The sequence below is a fragment of the Pagrus pagrus genome, assembly GCF_965226575.1.
Source record: "Pagrus pagrus genome assembly, chromosome: 1".
Lineage (NCBI taxonomy): Eukaryota > Metazoa > Chordata > Actinopteri > Spariformes > Sparidae > Pagrus > Pagrus pagrus.
This window is the reverse complement of record NC_140185.1, coordinates 27,311,685-27,329,644: the sequence shown is the minus strand read 5'-3', so window position 1 is coordinate 27,329,644 and position 17,960 is coordinate 27,311,685. Positions and strand designations below refer to the sequence as shown.

Sequence of the window (17,960 nt, the reverse complement as noted above, 5' to 3'; positions counted from 1 at the left end):
GGTTAAGATCTTGATGCAGACAAATGTAAATGACTTCTTGAAGGAACTGAAACAACTTGAAACATGCTGATGACAAGTTGGATAACTAATGCATTCTCAATACAAATATGATGATATTGACTCATTAACAATAAAGACGTAAACTTAACTCGTCTGATTTTGTTTTGTAATGATCTTTTAAAGAAACAGTGCTGTTCAAAAGATATTCAGTATAAATTTGCTTTATTCACGATTCATTTTTGCTATATATTTGGGTTTGGTGTATATACACATATTATCATACACACACACACGCACACACACTTTGATGGCATGATAAGACATAGTGTAAAGTTTAACATGCAGTAGATATACAGGGGCAGAGAGTTTTGGCATTACGTGTATCTTCATTACCTCTGAAGGTATTTTTAAATATGCCAAACAAACCTTACCTGTACAGTGTTCAGAAAGCAAGAAACCATTACTTGCAAATAAATTACAGTTTCCAAAGAAAAGAAACGCAGATTGCAAAGCCAAAACTAGTGTTGAGGAACAAACACGTGAACCGTAGATGTCTGTTCAGAAGTTCATGAAATGAAACGTGTAACAGCGTGACTTGCACACGAAAGAGACATAAAGCAGCAAAATATTGTACTTAAGTCCAATTAAAACAAGTAGTGATATATAAATGACAGCATCATTTGCATTAGAGACGCAGGAGATCTCTGAGGTGAAGTCGTCCTTGAGTGATGTTTAGTTTCAGCTTCCATGCCCCTTTTTTAAGCAAAGTTAAGCATCGGAGGGGAAAGTGCAAAACTGGCCACAGATCAGAGCTTAAGGACAAATTCAGCCTACACACAAGAGCTGTAACGTCACCAAACTGTACGTCTGGTTCTTTAAAGCAGGACCTTAACTGCAGGTCTGAGCATCACAGTGGAACATTGTTGGATTTTACAGTGTATTGATACTGCATCCTTTCCAGTGCTTACAATAGCATACATGAGCCATATATTAACATAAGTATTTTACTGATGCCGAACGGACAGGCTCCAAAAAAACCTCTGCACCCGATGAAAGGAAAGTGAATTATTGATTTAATGCGTCCTAGTTTTGAGATCTCTCTCTCAGACATTTCTTCTTCCACCTGGATAAAATGGAGGTCAGTGGAATTTCATTTGTGGTGCTCAAAGCAGTGAAATTTAATTCTTGGTTAATCTTGATTATCCACATATCTGGCTTGGAATAGTTTCTTTCGTGGGTGATCAACTCTTAAATAACTTTGAAAGACAAACAACAAAAATCTTTTCTTTTTTCTCAAAGATTAGTCATAAATAAATGGCACTTTACAGATTAAACTAAATCTTGCATGCCAGAGAAACATAAACATAAATTCAGAGGCAATCCTGTAGTACTCATACAGACCTCACCAGTGAAAACAGCATCAAATATTAAACTCAACAAGAGACTGAAACCTCTGAATCGTTAGCAAGCAGAGGATTTCACCGTATGATGCCTTTAGAGCTGCAACTGTTAGCCGTTTATTGATTTGTCAACTGACTAGAAAACTAATTGTCAACTATTTTGAAAGTGGGTTTCTTATTTCAGTCATTCTCACAAAGGTTCTAGTCCCTCCAGTGTGAGCATTTACTTTCACTATGCAATTGTAAATTGAATATTTTGGGGATTAAGACTGCTGGTCTGACAAAAACAGTTTGTAGATAGAAAACTGTGATGAATGAATTGTTATCTGATATTTAAACCATGAATCAATTAATTGAGAATCTGCAGATTAACTGGTAATGAAAATAACGACCAGTTGCAGCTCTAAAAGATCTTTAGTTTGACAGTTGTATGAAATACATGATATTGAAATGATAATGTCCATCTTAAATCAAAAATGTTCTCACATGAAATGAGATGTGGTCTTGAGCTGGAGACATGTAACAGTTTTCATTTCAACAAAACAGTCACATCAGAGGATGAAGTATAAGACTAATGTTCAGATGGACATTTGTTGCACTAAACTCTTAATTTACTAATTAAGCAGACTTTGCATATAAAGAGCAGTTTGTGGACTGTTGTGTCTTACTTTTGAGATGGATGAACAAGAGCACAGTGACATCATGATAGCTTTAACTCAAGTGTTTTGAACAGACAAGAGCGCGTGTGTGCGTTGACTCGTAGCTTAGCCTCTCGTGTCCTTCGTTCAGGCTGATCCCCACATGTCTTGAATACTTTCAATCACTGGCGAGACTCCAGATAGCGTCAATCTGAAGGGGGTGTGGGAGGGAGGATGCCAGAGAAAGTCCATGAAGAGCGCTGTCCAAATATGCAAAGAAAAGAAGCTCCTGCTGCAGAGGAAATGGATAAATGTTGTGGTGGTCGTCTGCAGCCATCTTTTTTCCCCCCATCTTTGCTCCTGTTTTATTTATTATGCATTCAGACTGTATGGCTTCACTTGTGTGTGTGTTTTCAGTCTGAGACACCGAGATCAGACAGACTGCCTCACCGCTCCTTACTTGGGTGGCTTTGAATTGCATTTGACTTGCCTCAACATTTAGCATTCAGCCTACTTGGGTTGTACACTTGTGCGTCTGTATGCGAGTATGTTTCAGTCGAAGGGGGGGGGGAGCGTGATTGTGGTCAGACAGCTCACATCTGAAGCTGTGAAGTGGTGAGGGGGGGGGGGGGGGGGGGGGGGGGGTATCAGAAGGTATGTTATGTGTATTCATGTATACAGACATTTCTCAGTCCAGGCAGATAGTGGGGCAGCCCTCACAACTCTGGCTGTTCAGCAGTGAAGAGTTGGGGTGTGTCTGTGTGTATTTTCAGTTCATAGCAGCATCCTCACATCTCCGGCTGCTCTGCGCTAACTGGCTGGGTTCGGGGCTCGGGCGACTCGTAGCGCTGGTGGAAGTTTCTTTTCCTCATCTTCTCTGGAGCTTTTCTCCACAAAACGATCTCCTAAACACAGAGGCACAGGAGGGGATAAATGAAAACTTGAAAAACAGCAATCCCAATTAAAACTATAGTGGTAGACAAATGATTTAATGCCAATGACATGTAATGCCAAAAAAAGACTGCCAGCCTTGCAATACAGTGGGTTTTTTTTTTTAAATTAAAATGTATTAGTCCAAGTTGCAAACTTCTTTTAGGAAAATTTCAGTGAGGAGGTTGTTTGTGAAACATTAGCTAGTGTGCAGTCAAGACAGAGAGAGAGCAAGAGTGTGTGATGGGGAGTATGAGGTTTATAGTACTGTCACAGAGGTGAACGCAGCAGTGCAGAGTGTGTATGGTTTTGCTGGTTTAGCTAAGCCATGTCTTGCTTGCAACCCCCTGGTACAAGTGAAGGGGTTAGCACTGGAGTTAGCGACAACTTTGATACAGACTCATTTAAGATGAACTGATCATTAAGGTGGACCAGTGTCTCATTTTAGTGACAAGCCGCTTCTCCAACGACAGCTCAGATAGTGACGCTCTCCATATTTCTCACTGTTCAACAACAACACTAATGATTTAGCCACAGCAGAGTGATCATGTGACTGTGAGTGTTCATTTGAGCTACTGAACCAGCAACAGAAAGTCTGTTGGGACCCAAACAGCACCTGCGTCATTAGTGTCTATTGGTGTTAAGTAGCGCTAGCTTAGCTACTGGCTATCTTTAGTTGGCATTTTATATCTTCAACTAAAACAGTTGCTTGCTGATTGACAGACATTTGTCAGAAAACCAGAATATTTGTAAATTTTCTGCTGGCAATGAGAGGTTCTTGAGTCAGACTGGTGTTTAAAGTTGCCCTGTGGAGTTTACTTGTAAACACGCAAAAGTTATATAAAGTGTTTCTCACAAAGAAAAAAAAAAGACACAACTGGGATCATACTCATTCATGTCAGGTCCAGTTACAGATATACACTCACTAACGTCTAATACTATCGCTGTGCATGTGTTTGTTACCTGTTGTTTAAAGTATCTTCTGTCCTCTTCGTCCACCAGCACCAGATTAAGGAAGTAGCGTACAGAGAACTTCTTGTTGACATCCCTCATGGTGGCTGTCAAGTCATATCCTGTGAGGAAACAGAAGATGTGATAAGCTACATCTCATACTTTGAGTAAAATATACATACATTTATTAAATTATATCAAACGTTTATAATATAGATATTTTAGGGAGAGGAGAGGAGAGAGAGAAGTTACCTGCCAGGAACAGTCTGATGGGGATTGATTCTCCTTTAACTGGGGCTCCATCCATGATCTCATACTTTGCAACCGTCTCTGTCTCTGTGGTGGTACTGGGACCTGAAAAGGAGGACAACGATTACATTAAGTGAGTACAATAAACTACAGTAAAGTGGAGCAGAGCTAAAAGAAGTTTTTAAATCTTTTGGGACCTAATGGGAGCTTACAGAAAAGTAAACCAGCGATAGCATTTTACAGCTGGAGAAACCTCAAAGGTGATGAACTATAAAGTTAGCACTGAGTCATGCTGCTGACCGTCTGTGTGTCGGATCTGAGTGACATACATTTTTAAACATGGCTGGCCTAGATTCTTACCTATGCCTGTTATCTCCTTCTTGATGAGCTGTAGCTCCATGTGTTGGATCTTGATCCTGACCAGCAGGAAGTAGATCTTCCCAACAATCACGTCCTTAAGGTGGTATCTAACAAAGAGACGCATTATGACAAGCAGCTCAAAGTGGCAGAAGAAGCAAAAAAGACCTCAACAGACAAGTTAAAGCGATATTGATCTTACTTGGATTTATTGTATTCAAACTCGATGTGCAGACAGTCTTCTATGCCAACCTCCATCTTGATTGAGTTGTTGACGTCTGGGTAGGTGGCTAACTGGTGGACAATCAGCTCGTATTCCTTCACTAAGTCAGACAGACGACGAACTATTGTCACCCTGAGGAAATACCTGCAAGACAGAGAAAGTGTCTGAAAACAGTGTAGAAAATGCTGCAATCCAAGGTTTCCCACTGTGACGACCACAGAAAATCTTTTTCTTTTTCCTTAACGTGTGCACATACTGAACTCAAACAACCTTTAACGTGTTTTTACATCATATTTTGACTAGGAAGTGAAATTTTCATTTACTCTACATTCAGATTTAGTCAGTATTGTGTTGTTTCTAAGATACATTATCAATAACACAGGGCTGCTACTACAAATTACTTTAATTATCCAATAATAACGTAAAATTTGATTGAACAATATGACCCAAAAAAAAAAAAAAATGGGAAAAATAGTTACACTAGTAAACCGTCAGCCAGCAAAATGTTTGAGATTTTTACTTGATAAAAAAATATTGATCAATTCAAATTATTCGCTGTAAATAAACACATCAAATAATGAAAAACAATGAATAAATAAAGAACTAGTAATGTCAGCAATATCTTATCAATCTCTGTAGGGAATATCTCTCACTGTCCCCCTCCAGTGGGGGAACACATATCATCAAAAACTTCAAATGGGACCAATGTGACTGATATGATGATAGAACTTACAGTTTGCCTATTGTTGAGCTGTGTATTAAATATACCTTAGCCTGACATTGGCTCCAGTATAGGACTCATAGGGCTTCTCCACCTGCATGAACTCAAAGTCGTAGCTCCTGTTCTGGGTGAGTTCTCCTGGCAGAGCCAACTCTTTCACTAAGTCCACAAACTCATGGGTGTTGCTCTTATCAGAGAACAGCTCTGAAATAAAGCAGAGTGGATTAAGAGTGCAAGTTAAAAAACAATAGAAAACCTGTTATATCTTAGTTTTATCTCAGGATCCCATGCTCTTTCAACACACTGCTCCTGCTACCCTCCTCCTACTGCGCATACAGTTGGAGGAGGGTTTAGCTCCACTATGGCAGGCTGCACATGATGACCACATGCTCCGTTAAACCCTTTAGCCACATGAGAAAGCCAACAGCCGACTGTGGGCAAGTAGTTTTCCAGCTATAAAGCCCAATGCACTCAATTAACAGTTCAAATATTTTTTGGCATAAGGCAATTAAGAGGTTTCAACAGTTAAAAAGAATACATCCATCAGCACCATTATACTTTCATTTAGTTTATTATACAATTTCATAATAAATATACAATTATTAATAACAATTAGCTCTCATACGTTCTATAATTCTTGCAAGAGACAGGAAAATAGAGTGATAACAGTGATTAATGCTCACCTATCTGCCCAACAAACTCGATGCGGATGCCCTGATGCTCCAGCCGCTTTCCTCCCTGCTTCACATTTAGATTCACCTTGAGGGGAACAGTCGATAAGATCAAGTATCATATGAAGCAAGTCACAGTTGATCCTACCAATTTACAAACATATTTTGCCTTTGACAGGGGAAACTATAAAATCTTCTCTTCATAGGACACATAAAATATCCCTGAAGAGCTATGACTTGTTATTACAAATCTGCTGGTACTGTCTGCAGTTATATACAATTTTGTTAAGTGAATGTAATATTGGGCAGACTCCTTTATGACTTAATAAAGCTGATATATCAGCTGATACATTCATAGGCCCTAAACATAGATGCTTCACTTCTTCCCAGAGCAAATCTTGCGCACACATCAGAGGAACTTTAATTTCCCACTGGGCTCAGTTAAGGAGAGCATCCCAAAATAGACTGAGGTATGGCCGAGAAGTCCATTACCTGCTTACTGAATACTGTTAACTAATAAATGTAATGACAGCAATTTTTTAATCAAGGCTTCAGGTGTGTAGGGCTCCCTTGTGGAGCTCCGGCTGCATCCCATTTTATGAATAATGTAAAGTCAGTTTACCTTGCCAGACACAGACTCTCCGTCGTAGAACAGGTAGTGCTTCTCCACCTTCCCGTCTTCTGTCTTCAACTCGGCTGTCTTTCTGTTCTCTGCATCGTTCAGCAGCACGTCTATCTCACATACCGGCCCAAACAAACCTCCAAGGAAACTCTGAGGACACAATGTACGCCACAGAAAAACAGAGCATTACACACAGGAAGAAACAGACCATTTATGAGTCAATTTTGCAAAGTCGTCGATACGTTGATACGACCTTTATTGACAATAAAATAGGATGTGATTCCAGACAGAAGGAAAGGCTCCTTGCTGTATTAATCCTGAAGAGCGTTAACTGCACACTCTTTAAGCAGATGACAGCTGTCATCTCTTTTATTTTTTATTATTTAAAAGGTGCACTGTGTAGTTTTATGGAAGAAATTTTCATCAGAAAGGAAAAATATTCATTGATGGATTTTCAAGACTTAATAAACTGAATAAATAAAACGTCTACAAAGGAAAACACAATAACATACTGTTTTACTTTGTTTATATTAGTAGGACCTTTCTATAAAGCCATCTTTTAGGTCTTCTGATGACCTAATTTCCCCCTAAGGACAGCTTCTTTGTTCAGTTGCGGACATTACATTCTTTCCGAGTTTTAATTTAATTCTCAAAACTACATAATGCTCCTTTCAGGTTCATAAAGTTGACCCTTTCTGTGAATTAAGTAGGTGACAACTCAAGAGAGGTCAAGAACGACCGACAACTTAACATAACAAAACAAACGAAGATATCAGGCAAAGTCAGACAGTGGAAAATCTACCATCAGCATGCGGTGTGGCTATCTTAGCTCAGGGACGTAAACAGCCACAGTTTTCAGGGTGTTAACATGTAACGGGACTGTTGCTGCTATCTATCTTACAGGCAACATCTGTATGGACTTGTGACAGGATCTAACTGTCCGCAACAACATATTTAACATCTATATCTGAAAATAAGTGTGTTTAAGCATGGGAAGGTCTGAAGGTAAATCCCTGCAGCTACTCCTATCTTACTTCTATACTAACTCCATCCCTTATCACCAGCTGCACAGTCACATTATCTTCCTCTGAGCTGGCACAAAGTCACAAACACATGCTTCAGCATGCAGGAGCAGCAAATCTGGAGGGATCAGCCCAATCACCAAGATGTCAGGAGAGACCAATGATCACTGGCTGGAAGCGAGTGGGATGCTTTCAGTCATATGATCCAGTAAATGGTTACATGTATAATATCGGAAACTCCTATTAATCAATATAATGTGCCACACAGGAGCAAATAAAATGGGAAACACAGCAACAGTGCATCAAAGTCAGTGGGATTCAACAAGCAATTTATGTTATTGTGTCCTAACTAATTTAATCAATAAGTGATCAAAGCTTTTCTAAGCAGAATACCCTTTAAACATAGAAATATAAACGGAATTTCAAGACATGTATGTGACACACAGGCTACAACTTCACATGACATCGTGCTAACCGGCAACGTTAGCTAACTTTGACATATCCCTCAGCCCTCTGGCAGCTCCAGTTACCCAAAGCATAAAAAGCTAAAATTAATTCAATTATTAATAAACACTTTCAGCTCCTGCCTTCATTAACAGGAGCTGCTGGGCCGTTGGCTAGCCAAAACATCAGTGAGAGAGCACAGACGGCCTCGTACTCATGCTAACTCGACCAGCCCAGCTAGCTCTCCTGTCTGGTTTAAATGTCAAACAGCAGCTGTAAGTTAAACTGCTGGTCCCGTGTTAATGCTGGCTTTTTATCAATAAATATCCCGGTTCATTTCAGTGTAGCCCGAACAGATGATGCTCGTTTTCGCACTCACCATCTCGGCCGTCTAGACAGTTGAAGCTAACAGCTAGCCTCGCTCCGTGTAGCCAGTCTGTTGGTGTGAACCAGGAGGTAGTATCAAGGCTCTCCGTCATGTGACCCGGGTCATGTGTGTGTGTGTGTGGGCGGAGGCAGCAGGCTGACATGGGACACTGCTCGGCATTTTTTCCCCTTTAATTTCTCCTTAATACATCCAGGAAATTTTTAGTGAAAACTAGAGAAAGTTTATGACAATGGCCACTTTAATTACAGCCTGACTTGTGCTAAAATCATTGTCTGATATTGGTGTATTATTATTATTTTTTTTAAAGGTTACCTATTATGGTTTTTAATTATTTCCATTTCCTTCAGTATGTTAAAGCCTGAAGGTTCTTGTACATTTAAAAGGTCTTGAAAGTTAAAAAGCCCAAAGTCTGCGCCAATGGGAGCTCCTCTCTCCCGCTGAAAACACTGCCCCTGAAACGCCTCGTCAGTAGCCCCGCCTTCAATTCCCTGACTTTGTGACATCACACTACTTGACCATGTCACACATTTGCATAATATATGCCTATATGCACGCTAGAAGTGAAGCTAACTGAAGGCTGAAAACATGACAGAGCCGACCGGAGACTTGGTAAGCAGTGCTGGCTCAGGCGTGTGTGAGCTGACCAATCAGAGCAGACTGGGTATTTAGGAGGGCGGCCTTAAAGAGACGGGAGCTACAACAAGAGCGAATACAGTGCTGCTGCACTGGACAGTTTGGGAAGCTGATGTGTTTTTTGAGCATCCAAGCATGTAAACCTATTCTAGCAATCCAAAATTAAATTGTGAACCTCAAAATGAGCACAATATGTCTGTGTAAACAGAAAATGTATAACATAACATTTATTAAAGGGATTCCTGCAATTTGTGATCACAATTCAGAAAATTGTGATATTTATTTCTTAAGAAAACACGTGAAGGCTAAATTTCCCTGCCAAGTTCTTGTTTACTTTTTCTATTTAATATAGACAGCATCTTGCCTGGAAAAATGGCATGGTTGGTGACCAAAAACTGTGACCAAATACATGTTGTGAGAGGGGTTATCTTACATTTAAATGAAGCTTATCAGTGCTCTCTGGTGGACAAACTAGTGACAACACTGCTTCTACCCATTTGGTCATGCTGAGCCTCATTCTGCTTGGTGCACTGACTGTATTTTTTGGTGTGAAAAAATGTTTGAACTCAGGAGAGGTTAGACAGCGCTTGTTGTATTGTACAGTTTAATGTCCTATATCATAATCTTTTTTTAATACAACATCTACAATGGACATATCAATGTCTAAGTATTTGTGATTAGTACTTCATCACAAACACATTCTCTTTATGTTAGAAAATACATTGAAATTCTGTGCAAAAACACATTTTTTTCTAAGAAATGTCATAGCTGTAAATCATCCCACAATAATCTATTATAACCTTGGCAAGTGTAACAGTGAGGCTGGATCGCCCGACTGACTGAGGAAATAAAAAAGTTAACAGAACAGTTTTTATAAAATAGAACGAAAACAAAACAGGACACTCTTGTTATAAATCCTTTATTGATAGAAGTATTTCAAATGCAAATTAGACAATGCAGAGCACGGTGAAATGCATCCATGTGCACGTTTCATATTTTGAATATATTCCAGCTCACAGTGGTTAGGATTGCATGAATCCATTCCTGAGGGATTTGGCTTTGCAAGATGCTCTTTTTAAACGTTGCAGACCAAAAGTTCCCAAAATAGGTTGCATAACCCTCCTGGGGAAAGTGTAAAGTGTCACAACATTTTCAGACAAAGGGATCGAATAATATAAATAAGTCTTTTGTGTGTCTTAAAGGAACACAGGCCTCATGGCTCCAAAAACAAAAACAGATCTGGAACCACAGCTGCAAAGTGTGAGTGAGCAATGTTTGGCATCATCTTATTGCACTGGTATTACAACAATTTGAAGGCATGTTTCAGCATATTTAGATTTTTGCATTGTCCAACTTATACATCCTTTCCACAAGAAAGCACAAGTACGAGTCACGGCCAACTTAAACTTAATTAAAGTGTGTTTACGTCTCATGTATGCAGACCATTCTTTTGCTTTGGCAGTTACTTTTGCATTGTTTGCACTTGTCCTTTTTACCCCTGAAGACAATAATTCCCATCAATAGCACTGCAAATACAAATATATACTGTATACTTGGCCTTTGTCAATCTCAGAGCAACCACCAGATGGCGATGCAATGTTTGTTTTACTATTCAAAGAGACAGGATGGAAACAAAATAGATGCTAGCCTTGTTTACGACTGTGTGTGTCTGTTAGTGGGTTGCTGTAAAGTCTACAGCTGCAGAAGGTCGTCTTCTCTCAGCTCATGCTCTGCTGGTTTTGCCTTACCAACCAGAGGCCTGCTCGGGAACAACCGCCTCAGCATGTTCCCACCTGCAAGCAGAAAAATAAGGACAGATCAGACTATATGAAGCAGAAAAAAGAGAAGCAACTGTTGAATCCATGCAAATCAAGGTTCCCCGAAGTAATCACCTTTGTCTTCCTCTGTCCAGGACTCGCCTGAGCCTGTCTCACTTTCAGCAGCTGCAAAGCCGACATCTGCCATGGGCCAACCTTCAGCTCCAGAGCCCTCATATTGTCCAGAACCATAGTCATACTCAGGTGACTCTCCCTCTTGACCCATCATCGGTTCTTCCTCCTCTGGTACGTCTCCCTCCTCCCCCTGTGGACGCTCATCTTCCACAGGCTCTGCCTCTCTGGGAACAGAAGGAGAGTCAAATATTGAAAATTGTTAATGGAGTCTGGTGGGTTGTCGCTGCCTCTTGGACAGGGCGGTCCAACTTCTTCACTTCTGTAATTAATACTTTGGTCCATGTTAGCTCATCATTGATGGCATTTCCACTGCACAGCAACAACAACACACTTCACCAACTACACATTAGACACTCCATCCGCCCCCATAAGACATGTGTTTAGACATTTAAAAACACTTTGAATAACAATTTATCTGTGTGTTTGCCACAAAAAGTTCAGTGAACTACTGACAAACATTTACTCCTTCGCCCTCATTTTAAACACAGAATCTATCAGAATGCAAATATTTTTCATTTCAGAAGTTTAACTTAGAACTGCAAGATGTCGTCTGCTTCACTGTACTGTCCTTTCTCGGTTCATGTGTGCAAGAGGTTTCAAGTTTCCACATCACACTTGTGTAAGTTCCTCATACGAACACACCTTAAATTCACATTTAAGTTGAGAGCAGCAAAACTTTTCTCCCTCCAGCAGATGGATTTACAAACAGTTTTTTCAGGTTGAAAAGTCAAGAAAGCAATTATCAGACTACTATTTTGATTGATTGTTGATTTGAAGATTGTACAAGACATCTGAATACATCTCCTTTGGCTGTGGTAAATGACAACAGGCATTTTTCAATATTCTCTGATATTTAGCAGACCAAACATTTAATTAAAAAAATTAATCAATAGGTTAATGGATAATAATAAATAATCACTAGTTGCCACTGTACTGCAGATACGTGATCATTCTGCTGAGTTTAATGGGGTCAGGATGTGGGCCTGCTTTGCTATTTCTCTAAAAGAAAACAAAAGCAGATCAGCTCTTTTAAGCTTTTGATTTTTACTTTCAAACTATTATCAGGAGCAGGTGGAGCAGCTTATCTACACCAGGTGTGCATCAGTTGAGCAGATGATGTCACAGGCTTAAAGACGTACGCAGGTGATGTCAGTTATTTTGCTCAGCCTGACTGAGAACAGTACAGACTGTCTTGCATTACAGTGTTATCATTTTTATTGGCTCATGAAGTTTGTGTACTCCAGCCTCCAACAGGCAGAAGTCTTATTGGCCTGAATATATAAAAACACCTGTTGGAACACCTTTAATAAGCCAACCCAACACTCTCATCCTCCTAACCTGTTACTGCCGATGAGACCTATAAACGGCATTAACTTATGCTGATTTGATTTCAGTGAGTCGTTCATAATATTCTGCTTTGTAGACGGGCTGTCTTTCAAGGGCTGTTGATATAAATTGGTAAAAGAAAGAAATCTCACTCTTCAGTTGAGTTACTACGTTATTGTATCATTTTCACGTGTTGTCTTGTACTTTCTTAAACACGAGTATCAGATAAGTATGGCACATATGCACACACAAAACAATAGACCAGAAACGGCAGCCCACCAAACGTCACAGCCCACTTCCTCTCAACACTTCCCACTGGCTTCCTGTTCAAGCTGAGCTGCAAAAGAGAAGGCTGCGGCGTTTTGAAGCAAGCTGAAAGGATGTAGGAGGCCAGATAAGACTCCGACTAACACCTTTCACGAGAATAATCTCCATTTTCATTCTGTCTCCTACCATCATTTCCACTTGACTTCTGTTGTCTAGACACCGTCTCTCCCTTTTCCTCAGTGTCGTTGCTCTGTGGTACCAAATCGTTTATAGAATTGTTGATAGAAGCGTCACAAACGAGTCATCAGATTCTCAGATGGTCTTGTAACCAGTTTGATTGATCAGACCAGCTATAAATAAACATGATGGTGGAGTAGCACACAGTCTACTGATGCTAAAGCAACTGTCATCCACATATGTCTCTTTGTACATCCGATACAGAAAACATACTAATAAAATATGATATGAAGCTGAGTTTCTCTCTCTGTATTTACGTCAGTGGGTTTTTCCAGTTATCAGTCATCTCGAGAGTATCGAATGCAGCTACAACTGATTAAAACCCATTCAAAGCACACTGTGGGATTTCACTATTTTAGAAGTAGTGCATCTTGTTAAAATATGATTTGTGGTCTCGATTTCTGAAAAGTTCCCTTTTAAAAAAAGATTTGAACTGATACCATCAACTTCAGTCGAGAGGAACTCTTAAAGAGGAAACTGATGGCTAAAACCAAGTCACACAATCACACACGCACGCACACCACACACACACATGCAATTCATTAGTTGTTTATTGATTCCAGACGGCCACACCTTTGAAGTTCAAGTTAAACTAAATGGGTCAATCCGCACATATAGTCTAAATAAAAAGGATGGTTTGAATTCCTTCGACGATGAAATGATTAAAAATAGAATTCATTCACAAGTCTGACTTCTGTCACGGGAGTTTTTAAAAAAAAAATTAAATTGAAACTGAGAATAAGTCACAGGGAAATGAAAATGATCTGACTTTTCACACTAGAGGTCAGCTTCCCTTTGTGATACAAAAGTTAATTCACTCAATCATTTCTGTGAAATAGCACAAAAAGGGCTAGCCATACTGGGTTGAGCTGAGGTAGAACAATAACAAGACACACATCTCACAGACGGACAAACAGGAATCACAAATAGTGTGGCTTCTGGTTTTGTATGGCACAGAATGAGAAACCAGAGATGCCATCATTACATGCACTGCCCAGCCATCTAGGAGATAATCTTCTTAAGTAAGCAACTCATGAAATTAGTGGATTTGCACCCACATCACTGTGAAAACATGGTATCCATCTTAGTAGACAGTGTCAACAAGATGCCATGGACTGACTACACTCCCTCTGTATCTGAGTCTGTAGAAAGCTTCCTGAGAGCACTCTGAGCTGAGCAGTCTCTTCATGACACACACAAACCAGAATTAACATCTGGGCCTATATTGTGTTAATATGTTGATATTTATCAGAAGTAAGTTACCATTGTACTGCTCTTTACAGCTCATCTGATACAAAAAGTTTGTGAGTTTTTGGGACGTGCCACCTCCGATTTCCCCATCTTTCCCATTGCACTCTAAATCTGCCTTAAAATAATGTTTGCGTTCAGGTTAAACAATCCTTCAGTGCAGTGAAACATAATGACTCAATCAACGGCTTTATGTTATGCAAGCTCCTTTAGCACTCTTATTGCAGCTCTAACCTCCTAACCTCCCTGACCTCACTCTGTCTTTCTTTATCCCTCCACGTTGTCTTCCATTTTGGCTTTTCTTGGCCACCTACCTCACACTTACATACTCTCAAGCGCGCGCACACACACACACACACACGCGCGTGAGTACACACATACAGAGGTTGTGTTGCTGAGCTGTGTTAACCGAGGTAACACATCCAATGCAGCATCAGCATTTCTATATTTAAAGTCTGCATTTATCTGACAGCAGTATACTGTGTTATCACAGAGATCGTTGTTTTGACAGTGGAGTGAACTCACTCCGACTGAGACACTCTCACCTTATTCTGAGCAAGTTAACCGTCAGATTTCAAGCTCGTACACTCTCAGAGACACACGTGAACACTTACAGATACTCTGCCGTTGCAGCGGGCAGTTTGGCTGGTAGGTCTGGAGTCCACGCCATTTCTGGACTTTGTAGAGTCACGCAGTTGGCCTTGTCGCCCTCAGGGTTACATCTCACAAACTTATACACAGCAGTTTTAGGTGCTCCTGGAGACAGAAAGAAAGCCATTTCATTGTTTGTTTCTCATGCAACATTTTACGCAACACTTCTGCTGTCAAAACTTTTCTTTGGCAACATCTGGTTGCTCATCTGGATCAGTTAAGTGTTTCAATTAGGGTTTACTAGTTCCTTAATTGGAGTGTTTCAAGAGATTACAACAAGTATTCTGCAACAAGGTAAAGTGACGGTTGGCCTAATGTACTACAGAGCGGTCAGAGTCAAAATCGGAAGTAACACCATCACAGCCTTTTCTTCTCACATCACAGAAAGCTTGTCGTGAGCTTATCTGACGCTAAACGCATTTATAGAAAGCTAACAAGTGTTTAATTGCAAAAAGCTAAAGATTACACCTTCTATGTAAAACAAAATTCATGATAATCATCTGAACGTGGGGTTAAAATGATAGATGTTAGGATTCTGTTATGGATATATTGAATGCTGCATCATCAACAACAACAAAAAAAATCATTGCAACAGTGCCCTGCCAAATTCCCTATTTCCTGTTTCGACTACAGCGTTGAGCTGGGGGCATTGTTCAAACATATAAAAGAAAAGTTTCATGGCTCTTGGAAAACCCTAACCACGAATGAAGCACGAAGTGTTTTCCTTCTGAAAAGTTGGTGTGATATTTCTGTATCACACTGATGGTAATCCTACCATCTTCTATCATACAGACTGTTCATATCAAACAGTTGTATCGATATAATTTAAGGTGGAAAATGTTTTATGACGGGTGGCTTCCTGTGACAAGTGTCAGTAAAAAAAAAAAAAAGACAGAAAGCGTTGCGCTATGAAGGCAGAAGGCCTAATTGGTTTCTGTCAAATATATCTTACGTTGGGCATATTATGTGACACCTTCAATAAAATAAGGTGACATTTTACTCTTTCAGTTTTAATCCTAGTCCTGATGATCAAAATTAAATATTTATAACAACAGGTGGGGTTTACATCAACGTATTCATTGGGAAATTAATGATGACAAAGCCTTTGTAGTGGGCTAAAAGTATTAACAACATACAGAAAATACCACTGGAGTAATAGAGTTTGGATACTGATGGTTAATAATTAGGCTACCTTTAAGTAGAGGGTGTGATACTATCAGGCCTATTGGATGGAAAATCCTGGAGAAGCAGCAGGGTTGTAAGAAGAACCAGAAAGTCTTGGGTGCTTTTTACGTTTTGTATGAGCTTCTGCTTTCACGTGAAGCCAACTCAGTTCAGTTGAATTTGTTCTGTTTAGCTCCCTTTTACACTCTTTGGTTGAAGTGAAAGTCACCCATACTAATGGTACTTGAGTATAAGTCTTAAAGTATCTGATATTAAATGTAAAGTAACAAAAGTAACTTTTGGTATTAAATGTACTCAAGTAAAAGTAAACCATACATATATTTTGATGTATGTAGATATAGTATACTAGTAACCGATTACCCACCTTGACGATTATCTGATCAGATGTGTTTTGTGTTTGTTATCTTTTTAACGAGACTGGAGATAAATAAATATATTTTAATGCAGTATGTAATTTTAGAAGTGAAGTGGACAAAAAGGACAATATTTGCCTCCAATCGGTACTCGACTGCTGGTCTAACGTAGCAGAAAATACTAAAATACAGTAAATTTAGACTATTTAGTTTCATTCCATCACTGAGTACCAGATATAATTCAGAAGAAAACATATCAAAGCATAGATATTTGTCATTTGAAAGGTTTAATTAATTATTTAAGCCTGTTAGTAAAACTTTGACTGTTTTAAGTGGAGTCTATAACACTATTATTTATATCAAAGGCTTATTTTATTCATTTATCAGTGTTTTATAAATTATAAATAGGTAATACTTTAGATATTGATGGTTAACATAAACCTTTAAATATAATCTATCAAACTGTTTTTTTATTTTAAATTACTTTTATTTATCTTGGTCGAGAAACATATAAAGGGATTGTTATTTTTTCCCCATTTATTCAGGTTCACCATGTAGTTTCCTTTCTCTTTATTGAATAACAGACTTGAAAGCACAAAAAGCCCCCTGACATGTACTCAGTGTTCAACAAGCCACATGAAACCCCAACTCGGAAACAGAAACGCCTTTTACCCTTTCCGATTTAATATGAACTAACCGGGCAGGGACTCCCACACATTTTCCCCCAATGAACCTCAAAATGTTTAAAAATAAGATTACAGTTGTGTGAATTCAGCTGTACGTGTAGGAGAGCAGAAGCCCTGCTGACAGAAACCTGAGTCACAGTAACTGACGGTAATTACATTATGCTGACACAAGAAGTGAAGTGGATCCGCTCATAGTCATTTTCCTGACAATCAAATGGCCCCTGATGGCCCTCAGACCACAGTTTGGGCCACTCTGCCCTGGATGTCCCAGTAAATGATCACTGCTCTCTACAACAACCTCTGTGTACATATATATATTTATATAAATAAAAAAAACCCACATTAAATCTACTGCGACATCCATCTCCACACCAGGAGTCATAAAGTGTCTGATAATAAATGAAAACAGTCGACTCACCCAGTCCGTTATGTAAGGCGAGGCAGGAGATAACGAAGAACAGGATCAGTTTCATCTTTGTCTTTCTTTGTCAAAACACGAGCACGATAAAGTCACTGCTGTCCAGACTGTTGCGTCTTGAAGAAAAACCTCCGTCAGACACGCAAACTCCCCCTTGAAGTGGAGCTCAGCCCTCCGACTGCGTCATGGTTTCCTGAAAGTTTTGCTGCTGTACGAAGTGACTTAACATCCTCAGTGGAAACTTTTGCATTTGCAGCCTCAAATATCAGATATCAGCTTTGCGTAACTGCACACTTGGACTGAGGAAATACCAGAAGATAGCAGCCAGAGATTCAGTATGAGCTCTCTGATAAACGACCGAGAGGAAGCGACAATTTGTCTTAATTGG

General features: G+C 39.5%; 2 protein-coding genes across 2 annotated transcripts; both read right to left on the bottom strand.

Moving 5' to 3' along the window:
- Positions 1 to 205: 205 nt before the first annotated feature.
- vps26a (VPS26, retromer complex component A) lies at positions 206 to 8,696 on the bottom strand. The gene is made up of 9 exons (XM_084354477.1): positions 8,608 to 8,696; positions 6,763 to 6,912; positions 6,153 to 6,228; positions 5,517 to 5,673; positions 4,728 to 4,892; positions 4,529 to 4,635; positions 4,172 to 4,273; positions 3,932 to 4,041; positions 206 to 2,943 (listed from the first exon to the last, which is right to left on the bottom strand). The coding sequence occupies exons 1-9, from the start codon at positions 8,608 to 8,610 to the stop codon at positions 2,827 to 2,829; spliced, it is 987 nt and encodes a 328-aa protein (XP_084210603.1). The 5' UTR covers positions 8,611 to 8,696; the 3' UTR covers positions 206 to 2,826.
- Positions 8,697 to 10,152: 1,456 nt separating this feature from the next.
- Positions 10,153 to 17,725, bottom strand: srgn (serglycin). The gene is made up of 4 exons (XM_084347417.1): positions 17,573 to 17,725; positions 14,894 to 15,035; positions 11,142 to 11,365; positions 10,153 to 11,042 (listed from the first exon to the last, which is right to left on the bottom strand). Exons 1-4 carry the CDS (start codon positions 17,625 to 17,627, stop codon positions 10,942 to 10,944), a joined length of 522 nt encoding a protein of 173 aa, XP_084203543.1. The 5' UTR covers positions 17,628 to 17,725; the 3' UTR covers positions 10,153 to 10,941.
- Positions 17,726 to 17,960: the final 235 nt, after the last annotated feature.